This window comes from Sinocyclocheilus grahami, unplaced genomic scaffold, assembly GCF_001515645.1.
Source record: "Sinocyclocheilus grahami isolate Dianchi unplaced genomic scaffold, SAMN03320097.WGS_v1.1 scaffold1164.1, whole genome shotgun sequence".
Lineage (NCBI taxonomy): Eukaryota > Metazoa > Chordata > Actinopteri > Cypriniformes > Cyprinidae > Sinocyclocheilus > Sinocyclocheilus grahami.
This window is the reverse complement of record NW_015506343.1, coordinates 181,416-191,573: the sequence shown is the minus strand read 5'-3', so window position 1 is coordinate 191,573 and position 10,158 is coordinate 181,416. Positions and strand designations below refer to the sequence as shown.

At 38.3% G+C, this 10,158-nt stretch overlaps 1 protein-coding gene across 1 annotated transcript; it reads left to right on the top strand.

The window, feature by feature from the left end:
* The first annotated feature begins 3,258 nt into the window (after positions 1-3,258).
* LOC107567520 (tripartite motif-containing protein 16-like) lies at positions 3,259-8,721 on the top strand. Its single transcript, XM_016253211.1, has 6 exons — positions 3,259-3,863; positions 6,133-6,219; positions 6,300-6,533; positions 7,393-7,552; positions 7,693-7,740; positions 7,968-8,721. The coding sequence occupies exons 1-6, from the start codon at positions 3,291-3,293 to the stop codon at positions 8,501-8,503; spliced, it is 1,638 nt and encodes a 545-aa protein (XP_016108697.1). The 5' UTR covers positions 3,259-3,290; the 3' UTR covers positions 8,504-8,721.
* The last annotated feature ends 1,437 nt before the right edge of the window (positions 8,722-10,158 follow it).

Here is a 10,158-nt window from a genome sequence, read left to right as displayed (position 1 = left end):
CCGGTTGTTTTTTATGTCAGCAGGTTGAAGCGACCCCAATAACATGATATTTAGGCCCTGGAATGTGAAATGTACCAGGAGAACCCTGCCAAAAAAAATTTTATTTTACCCCCCGAATGGGATTTTTACTGGGGGACCCCCTCGAAAGCAATTGGGCTATTTTCAGGCTAGTTTTGAGTAGTAATTGGGCGGGTTTTGTAGCAAAAACCTGGCAACCCTGCACCAGACAGAGCTGTCGGCGATTCTTCCTATTGTGAAGTCATGCAATGTGAAACCCCCTGTCGCTGATCCACCGTGCAATGTGAACACAGCAGCAACTGAATGCTACCCCAGATTGTCACGCAGTGTGAAAACAACTGCGATCCGACGAGTTTGAAAATCGTGCAGTGTGAACTCGGCATTAGTCGATACTAGGGCTGGCTCAATACCACTTTTTCACAACCGATACCGATTCGATCCCAAAACATCTGAGTATCTGCCGATACCGATATCGATCCGATACTAGCACAGGTTTTTTTAATCTGTGTAGAATTTCTATACCTCAATATGTAGGTCAATCATCAATCTTTTGTATGTTACACACAATCTACTAAATATAGACAGCTTCATTATAAAGAAAAATAGCAAACAAAAAAATATATAATCATAATCTATGACAAAAATACTATTAAAAACTAGGTTAATGGATAATTCTGTAGCATAAGTTACTCTAGAAAAAGCATGAGTGCACAATAATTTTATAAAATACTAAACTTTTAGTGAGAAAAAAAACATTATTTAGTGGGTAACAAATAAAAGTGAATAAGTTTAGGACTAAATCTGGTAGGCCTACACATTGCTCTTTGTATTGTTGTAAAATACATTAATGAAAAACAAGTAATATATTTAGTCAGCATTTGAAGTGGATTATCAAAACCTTTCATCAAATTTGTCCCAAAACTTCACTTCACAACATTTGATCCACTTCAAATGTTGACTACTGTATAAATTAAAATACATTTATTTTAAATGTATAGCAGAGTAATGAGGCAGCAACATATGACAGATAAGACGAACAAGAAAGGCTATTAATAATCTTTCATTGCGCAAAAGTATTATAATACTAAAGGCTCCAAATACGGCGTGGCACAAAGCGCTTATGCGCATCCTGTGGACAGAATGATGCGCTTGAAGCAACACTGAGTCACAGCGTGCAGTGCTCCGCATAGAGCAGTTCAAAGCACAAAGTGAAGAGATATTGATGCGTATTAAATATGTGCGTTAGTTTATTGAGCCTTTTCTTTTCACAGTTTTAAATTTCAGTTACTGTGCTCGTGACGAACAATTCATAGTGCTCTGTACTCCAGTGTTGTGATCTAACCAGATATCCGGTAGAAATTTACACGATTTAGAAACAGCACGAAACTCCAGCAATATAAATTCCTTTTATGCGAAACCATTTACAGATCAAGTATAACATTAGGAACATTTAAACGTCTTGGAGAGAGTTTTATCGTCTTGGCTGTCAAAATAGTATACGCACTATATCGGATTTGGATCGGTCTCGTCTGACCGATACCCTGATCCAGCAGAAAAGGTCAGTATCGAAGTGATACCGATACTGAATATCGGATCGGCGCACCCCTAGTCGATATATCCAATAAGCTTCTCTTTGTAAAAGTTTTTTCTCTATGTTACCACCTCTTCTGGAAATTGTTACTTTTTCGATACCTATACAACTTAAATCCTTAATGTTATGAATACAATCATGAAAATGTCTTGCGATTGGTGAATTCACATCACATCTCCTGATAGCAGATTTATGTTCACTAATATGAATTTTTAGCTGGCGACTCGTTTTTCCGATTTAAATAAATGGGCATGGACATTTTAACATATAAATCATATTAGATGTAGAGCGGGTAATTAAAGATTTAATAAAAAACGTTTTACCAGAATGTACATCACTAAATTGATTGGTTTTTTTTATCGATGAGCAGGCGGCACAATTCCTACAGGGAAAACAACCTTTTATAAATGTGTTAGTCTTGTCAGTATAAATATCAGATTTTACCAATCTATTTGCTATATTATTTGATCTTTTATAGATAAACAAAGGATAGTTTTTAAAAATATCACCTAAAGAAAGGTCAGTTGAAAGAATATTCCAATATTTTGTTATAATTTCCTTGATCTGATAAGACTGTTCGCTAAAAGTCAAAACACATTTAACTGAAAAAGATTTCTTTGTTTTTTTATTAGGTTTGTGTAATAATTGTTGTCTATTTAACACTTTAACTTTATCATATGCCGACTGAAACCAAGCATGTGGATACCCACGAGCTTCGAATTGACTAAACAATATGCGAGATTGTTCCTCGAAACTTTCTTACGAATCACAGATTCTACGTAGTCGATTAAATTGACTCAATGGCAAACCCTTTTTTAATGAGAGAGGGTGAAAATTATCCGCCGCAAGAATTGTATTTCTATCTGTTGGTTTCTGGAAGAGAGTGGTTCTTAATTTTTTCGTGGTCCTTCACCATTAACACATACAAAAAATTATAGTGTTATGGTCTCGTTCCATCGAAAATGAAATCAATGTCAATCTGGAATTGAGAAAATTAACAAATTCTACCAACTCTTCCTTCGTTCCTGTCCAAATAAGAAAACAGTCGTCAATATAACACCACCATAATTTTACATATTTCAAAAAAGGATGATTGTGATAAACATATTCTGCCTCAAATTTCCCCATAAACAAGTTTACATAGTTTGGAGCTAATGGAGTACCCATGGCAGTTCCATGTGTTTGTAGATAAAAATCATTATTAAACATTAAATATTTTTTTGTCAAAACAAACATAATCATCTCAGTGATAAATTCAACTGATTTTTCAGAATTATTGGAGTTTATGAAAAAAGTAATGGCTTCTAAGCGAGTGCGGATCCCTTAGATTATATGTGTTGATTGATCTACGCACCCTAGACTAAAGTTGAGCGCAGTGAACTTTATTTTTTCATGAATTTTACACTTGGAACAGTATTTCCCCCATATTTTGACATTTCATTTTCACATGCATTTACTTGCATTTAACACATTTTTTATATATTTAAAATCACTTTTGTAAATGTAATTTGTAATTTGTAAACCAAAATGTTGATGTCTCGCCAAATGTGACGCAACTTACTTAGACACGTCACTCAAACACAGAACCAGGAAACAGGAAACACATGTGTTCAGGGAAAGAGAAACTGTAGAAGTGTAGCTGAGCTGTTGTGTGCCTGTGTCTCTGTATTCAAGCAGTAAAATGTCAGAAGCCAGAATTTTTCAGGATGAGTTCTCGTGTCCAGTGTGTCAGGATCTCCTGAAGGATCCAGTGACCATTCCCTGTGGACACAGTTACTGTGAGAGCTGTATTACAGGCTGCTGGGATCAGGAGAATCAGATGAGAGTCTACAGCTGCCCTCAGTGCAGACAGACCTTCAGTCCAAGACCTGCTTTAGCTAGAAACACCACGCTGTCTGAAGTGGTGGAGAAACTGAAGAAGAGGAAGCGTCTTGCTGACTGTGATGCAGAAGCTGGAGATGTGGAGTGTGACGTCTGTACTGGAAGAAAATACAAAGCGTTCAAGTCCTGTCTGATGTGTCTGAACTCTTACTGTCAGCATCACCTCGAGCAACATGAGAGTTGGTTTAAAGGAAAGAGACACAGTTTGACTGAAGCCACTGGACGACTGCAGGAGATGATCTGCCAGAAACATGAGAAGCTTCTTGAGGTTTTCTGTCGCACTGACCAGAAATGTATATGTATGCTGTGTACGATAGATGGACATAAAAACCACGACACTGTATCAGCTGCAGCACAGAGGACAGAGAAACAGGTATTTTTAAACTAGTGATCAAGTTAATACTCAGTGTAGTGATCCAACAGTCCACGTGTCAAACTCAAGGTCCCACATCCTTTTATGTGGCCTGCGGGAGCATATGATTGTCTTAAAATAAAAATCTATGCTGCTTTATATCGTAAATTATGATAACATAACAGTTTACATTTAGTCATTTAGCAGACGCTTTTATCCAAAGCGACATACAAATGAGGTCAATGGAAGCAATCAAATCATAATCAAATCACATTATTAATACCACGAGTTTCTGTTTCTATATGGAGTGCTATTTATACGAAATAGTTAGGATTAGAGGTGAGGAGTAGGTGCGTGTATGCCAAAACTGCATATCATATGCACACCAAGACATTGCGTACAGTGCTTGAAGTGGGCCGGCACTTTTTCGCGTGTACCGGCACTTCTGACATGTTGCTTACAGTACTTAACAGTCAAAGCGTCAGTATATGAGTGATTAGAAATGACACGATATAAACCACACTACCCAGGAGGGGGCACCATGAATTACCTCTCATCTCGGTCTACCAGGGGTTTTCCAAGTGTGGGCCAGAGCATGTCAGTGGGCATGTTTTCTCTGCATTAGCGCTGTTTTGATCTTACTGTGCAAATGCATTGTCAAATGCAAGTCAATTTCTGAGTACAAATTGCATGCCAAATAGAAACAGAAAATCATGCTATTTATATGCTTTTTCATGAGACCGGGCTCTTTTTTTTTTTTTTTTAATGGCATATCTGTCACACGTTCTTAGCAGCTCACAATTTTTTGTTGTACCATAGTTCTGCCCCTCTCAAATGTAACAAAAAACGTTTTTAACAAAGTTAATGTAATGAATAGTGATTGATGATATTAGTCTTTATTTACTTTGATTTACGGAGTAATGTAAATAATGTAAATAATTTAATAATGTTTTGGGTTGGGGTTTGTCCCATAGCTAATTTTACACAATGATTACAAAATTTGTCTAAAAAGGTTTTTATTTAATGAAAAATTTGCCTTATTACACAAACTATTCTTTTTAAGCTTTTTTTCCCTTCTGGGGCCAGAAATGGAGGAATTTGGGTCAATACTGCTAAAAAAATGTTTTGCTAATATTTTGCTGAATGTGTTTTTGTGCTGGCACCTTGGCTGGTTTAGGACTGTCATGGATAAAGATGACAATAAAACCGCCTGTAGGTAGCATCAAATCCCTGTTTTAATAAATGATTTATTGAATCGTTCAAATCAAACGATTCGTTCTAAATGGCTGATTCAATTAGAAACGAAACAAGTGAATGGACCGCTGAATCACTTGCTCACATAATTCATTCAAAAACAGATTCATTAAAGGAATGAAACACCACATTGCTCTACACTGTTGTATAAAATTATTAGCATGTTTATGTGCTGATATTCAGAAAAGTACATTGCTTGTGCAATGAATATAAAAACATAAAAACTCATACATGGGTATTTTTTCTTTCATTGCTAGAATAAGGGCATTCTAACGGCATTCTAATAGGCTTCATCGCGCAGTGAATGCTTCTGGACTCTCAAGATGTGTCTTTGTTTGTTTTTTGCAAAGTCGGTGACATACTCGTCAGCTCTCCTATCGTCTCTCAGTCCCTCACAGTCACACATACAGCACAATGACATTATGTCAGGGGAATGTCTTTAAATTCTAATCAAGGAAAAATCACACCTTCTGTTGTCTTCATTTAAAGAACTTCAAAAGTTGCGCTTGAAGCATTTTGCACGAAAAATTACGGAAACTTGCTTCAGCTTGTGGCAGCTTGTTACAGTACCGAGTTCTGATTGGCCAATCGCCATTTAGTTCGTGAATTATCATAAGTAGAGAATTTTACATAATACACAACATTATTAATCTAAAGGGGATGGTTAGGGGGGATGGTGGTTTCACAGGGGAGATGGTTTTTGTCATTTTTTTTCCACCAGGGGGATGCCATCCCCCCGCATCCCCCCTCAATTCGAGCCCTGCTTACAGTTACAACCGGCCCTATTGTTAAAGTGGCCCTTGGTGAAAATGAGTTTGATACCCCTGCTCTACGTCTGTGTCTGTTTCACTTTCATGATGCAGTGAAACAGGCCTTAATATTCATCATAATTCATGTTCGATGATTGTAACCGATCATCAATTCTGGAGTTTGAACCTACGGCCATTGGTTTATTAGCTCCACTTTTACCGGATTCATCGATGATTTAGTGCCAGTAATTTTCTGAGACATTCACTATCATCCGTTTGTCCTGCAGAAGCAGCTGAAGGAGACACAGGAGACGTTCCAGCAGAGAATCCAGCAGAGAGAGAAAGATCTTCAGCAGCTGAGAGAGGCTCATAAGGTGAGTCTGGAGAAGAAGAGAAGTTTGTCTCCGTCTCAGTTCAGACTCACTGAAGCCTGAATCACTGTGTGTCCTAACAGCGCTCTGCACAGACAGCAGTGGAGGACAGTGAGAGGATCTTAACTGAGCTCATCCGCCCTATTGAGAGAAGCCGCTCTGATCTGATACAGCTGATCAGAGATCAGGAAAAGACTGCAGTGAGTCGAGCTGAAGGACGACTGGAGCGACTGGAGCAGGAGATCAATGATCTGAGGAGGAGAGACGCTGAGCTGGAGCAGCTTTCACACACACAGGATCACATCCAGTTCCTGCAGGTAACAGAGGTCTAGAAGAACAGGATCATAGTGGACTTGAGCAGATCCTGCTGTGACAGAGACTCACAGAGAAACATTTCATGAGTGTTTTATTATATAATCATCAGTCTGACTCTAATCTGATCATCTTCATTTGAAAGAGACGCCGCTTACAAATTGTTTTCAGTTCCGGAAATCTCTTAGGATTAATTTCTCTTGAGCTCTTTCTTTTGGAAGATATATTTAGCTGTCAAACACCACTAGCGCCACCAACAGTTCAAAACTTCACTCACATTTCAACGATAGTACTGATTCTGAGTAATGTTCATCAAAATTGGATCAGGTGATCCTCAAACCTGAAAAAAAAAATTATTGGCCTGAATTTGACCATGAAGACCCCAAACATGAAGTGAGGCTGTATATTAGCAATGCTTCAGTGTATTGAAACCAAACCAAACCTGAGCGTGTCTTAAGGGTCCTTGTTTCAGTGTCTCTAACTGCTCTAAAGTTATAAATAATGGTCAATCTAATCATAGCCTTTGAGCTGCTTTTCCTCAGCAAATCTACTCTCAATCCTACAATGAGACTCCATTGATGTGCTTGAGCTGTTAGATGGACATTTATGTTCTAAGCAGATGTTTTATCATCCAAACCTAGTACCTAGAAAGTTCACATATCGTGTAAGTGACTGATACTAGAATCTGCAGCTCTAATCTGATATAATGAATATAAGAAGAATGAAGCTGATGCTGTGAAAGTGCTGGATTGAGGTGAATTACTAAATATCAGTCAAGTCAACAAGAGCCGCACAAATCTGATGTTGCTGCAGGTTATTGGGTGAAGTGTGGAGCTGATGAGTTTTGATTTCTGTTTTCTGCAGAGTTTCCAGTCTCTCTCAGCACCTCCTGAATCTACAGACGTAAATGATGATCCCTTCATTTCTCTCTTATCTTCTGATGCTCTGAGAGAATCTGTCCATCAGCTGAGAGACAAACTGGAGGATTTCTTCAAAGAGGAGCTCAAGAAGATCTCAGACGGAGGTAAAGTCCTGGAGATTCATCTGCTCTCAGAAACCAGTCCATCATTATCTCATATCATGGAGAACATCATATTAGAAATGTATAAGGAATGAATGCAGGATCATGAGAATCACACTGTTCATGTCTGTTGATTTCCACAGTCACATTCACCAACATTGTTCCCAGAACCAGGAACGACTTCCTACAATGTAAGTCAGTAAGAAAACAAGCAGAAAAACTCACTGAGTGTATTCATGTTCTTCATGTAGAAGGTGAAAGTAGAGTTTTATAATTGATGATGTAAATGATGATTTGCACAGATATCTGGTCACATGTACTGAGACACTGATGATACACTGAACATGAAGAGTTCAGCTACATGAAAAGATCAAACAGATTCATAATTCCTGATTCTGATGTGTTTTATCTCCATCAGATTCCCATCAGCTCACTCTGGATCTGAACACAGCACATAGATACCTCCGTCTGTCTGAGAACAACAGAGTGATTACTGTCGCTTCCACAGTCCAGTCGTATCCTGATCATCCAGACAGATTTGATGTGTATCATCAGGTGTTGTGTAGAGAGAGTGTGTGTGGACGCCGTTACTGGGAGCTGGAGTGGAGTGGGAATGATGGTGTGCGTATATCAGTGTCATATAAGAGCATCAGCAGGAAGGGACGGGGTGTTGAGTGTAGGTTTGGATCTAATGATCAGTCCTGGAGTTTGATCTGCTCTCCCTCCAGTTACTCATTCATACACAATAAGATAGTGACTGTTCTCCCTGTAGAGTCCATCAGCAATAAAATAGGAGTGTTTGTGGATCACAGTGCAGGAACTCTGTCCTTCTACAGCGTCTCTGACACAATGAGCCTCATCCACACAGTCCAGACCACATTCACTCAGCCGCTCTATTCTGGGTTTAATGTTCATAGAGGATCATCAGTGAAATTGTTGATGAATCAGAATTGACTGTAGAGAGTTTCTAACCATAATGCTTTATGCTTAATGCTATATGTTAAATCAGTAACATATAGATATGTTATAGAGTCTCTTCTTTTCTCTTCATGACATTAATACTGCAGCTAAACTTCTGTCAGTGAAATAACATGTCAGAATAAATGTGTTTAATAAATCCTCATATAGACAGTAAGATCATTGTTTGTGTGAGTCCTGCGGAGTGGCCATGTGTTTCTGTGATTTTCTCAACCTCTGTTTGTTTTTAATGTTGTGTCACATCAGTCATTTTATTATTACTATCATAATTACCTTTCAATTTAAAATGATCACACACAGTCAATAAATTTTTTTCATTTTTCACCTTATGGAGCTCCGGACCTTTCCAGTGTTTTGTGTTCTTTTGTCTTCCGGTGAGTCGCTGTTTTGTAGTCAGTCCTGTAGAGGTCATCTCTAGTTGCTGATCCACCATCTGATCTGGATACAGACTGGATCCGGGTGACTGCAGTGACCATCTGATCTGGATACAGACTGGATCTGGTGGCTACGGTGACCTCGGAATAAGAGAGAAACAGACTAATATTAGCGTAGATGCCATTCTTCTAACGATGTAGCAAGTACATCATATGTTATTGGAAGTGTTCCCAGTTCCAGTTGTCCTAATGAATGCAGCCTAACAATCCTGTAACGGATTTGAATATTAGAAATGTGTAAGTGTGTTATGTGTGAGCCAGGTTAAAGAGATGGGTCTTTAATCTAGATTTAAACTGACAGAGTGTGTCTGCCTCCCGAACAGTGTTAGGTAGGTTATTCCAGAGTTTGGGAGCTAAATAGGAAAAGGATCTGCCGCCTGCAGTTGATTTTGATATTCTAGGTTTTATCAAATTTCCAGCATTTTGAGAGCACAGCGGACGTGAAGGACTATAATGCGATATGAGCTCGCTCAAATACTGAGGTGCTAAACCATTCAGGGCTTTATAAGTAATAAGCAAGATTTTAAAGTCTATACGATGTTTAATAGGTAGCCAGTGCAGTGTTGACATAACCGGGCTAATATGCTCATACTTCCTGGTTCTAGTAAGAACTCTAGCTGCTGCATTCTGGATCAGCTGGAGTTTGTTTATTAAGCGTGCAGAACAACCACCCAATAAAGCATTACAATAATCTAACCTTGAGGTCATAAACGCATGAATTAGCATTTCTGCATTTGACATTGAGAGCATAGGTCGCAATTTAGATATATTTTTGAGATGGAAAAATTCAATTTTACAAATGCTAGAAACGTGGCTTTCGAATGAAATATTGCTATCAAATAGCACACCTAGTTTCCTAACTGATGACGAAGAATTGACAGAGCAGCCATCAAGTGTTAGACAGTGTTCTAGGTTATTACATGTGGAGGTTTTAGGTTCGATAATTAACACCTCTGTTTTTCCAGAATTTAGCAGTAAGAAATTACTTGTCATCCAGATTTTTATATCGACTATGTATTCTGTTAGTTTTTTTAATTGGTATGCAATAAAGTCTGCATATATATAATGAGGAACAGGAACCTGCTTTACAGATTCACAGACACAACTTACTTAGACACGTCACTCAAACACAGAACCAGGAAACACGTGAGTTCAGAGAAAGAGAAAGTGAAATTGTAGTTGAGCTGTTGTGTCTCT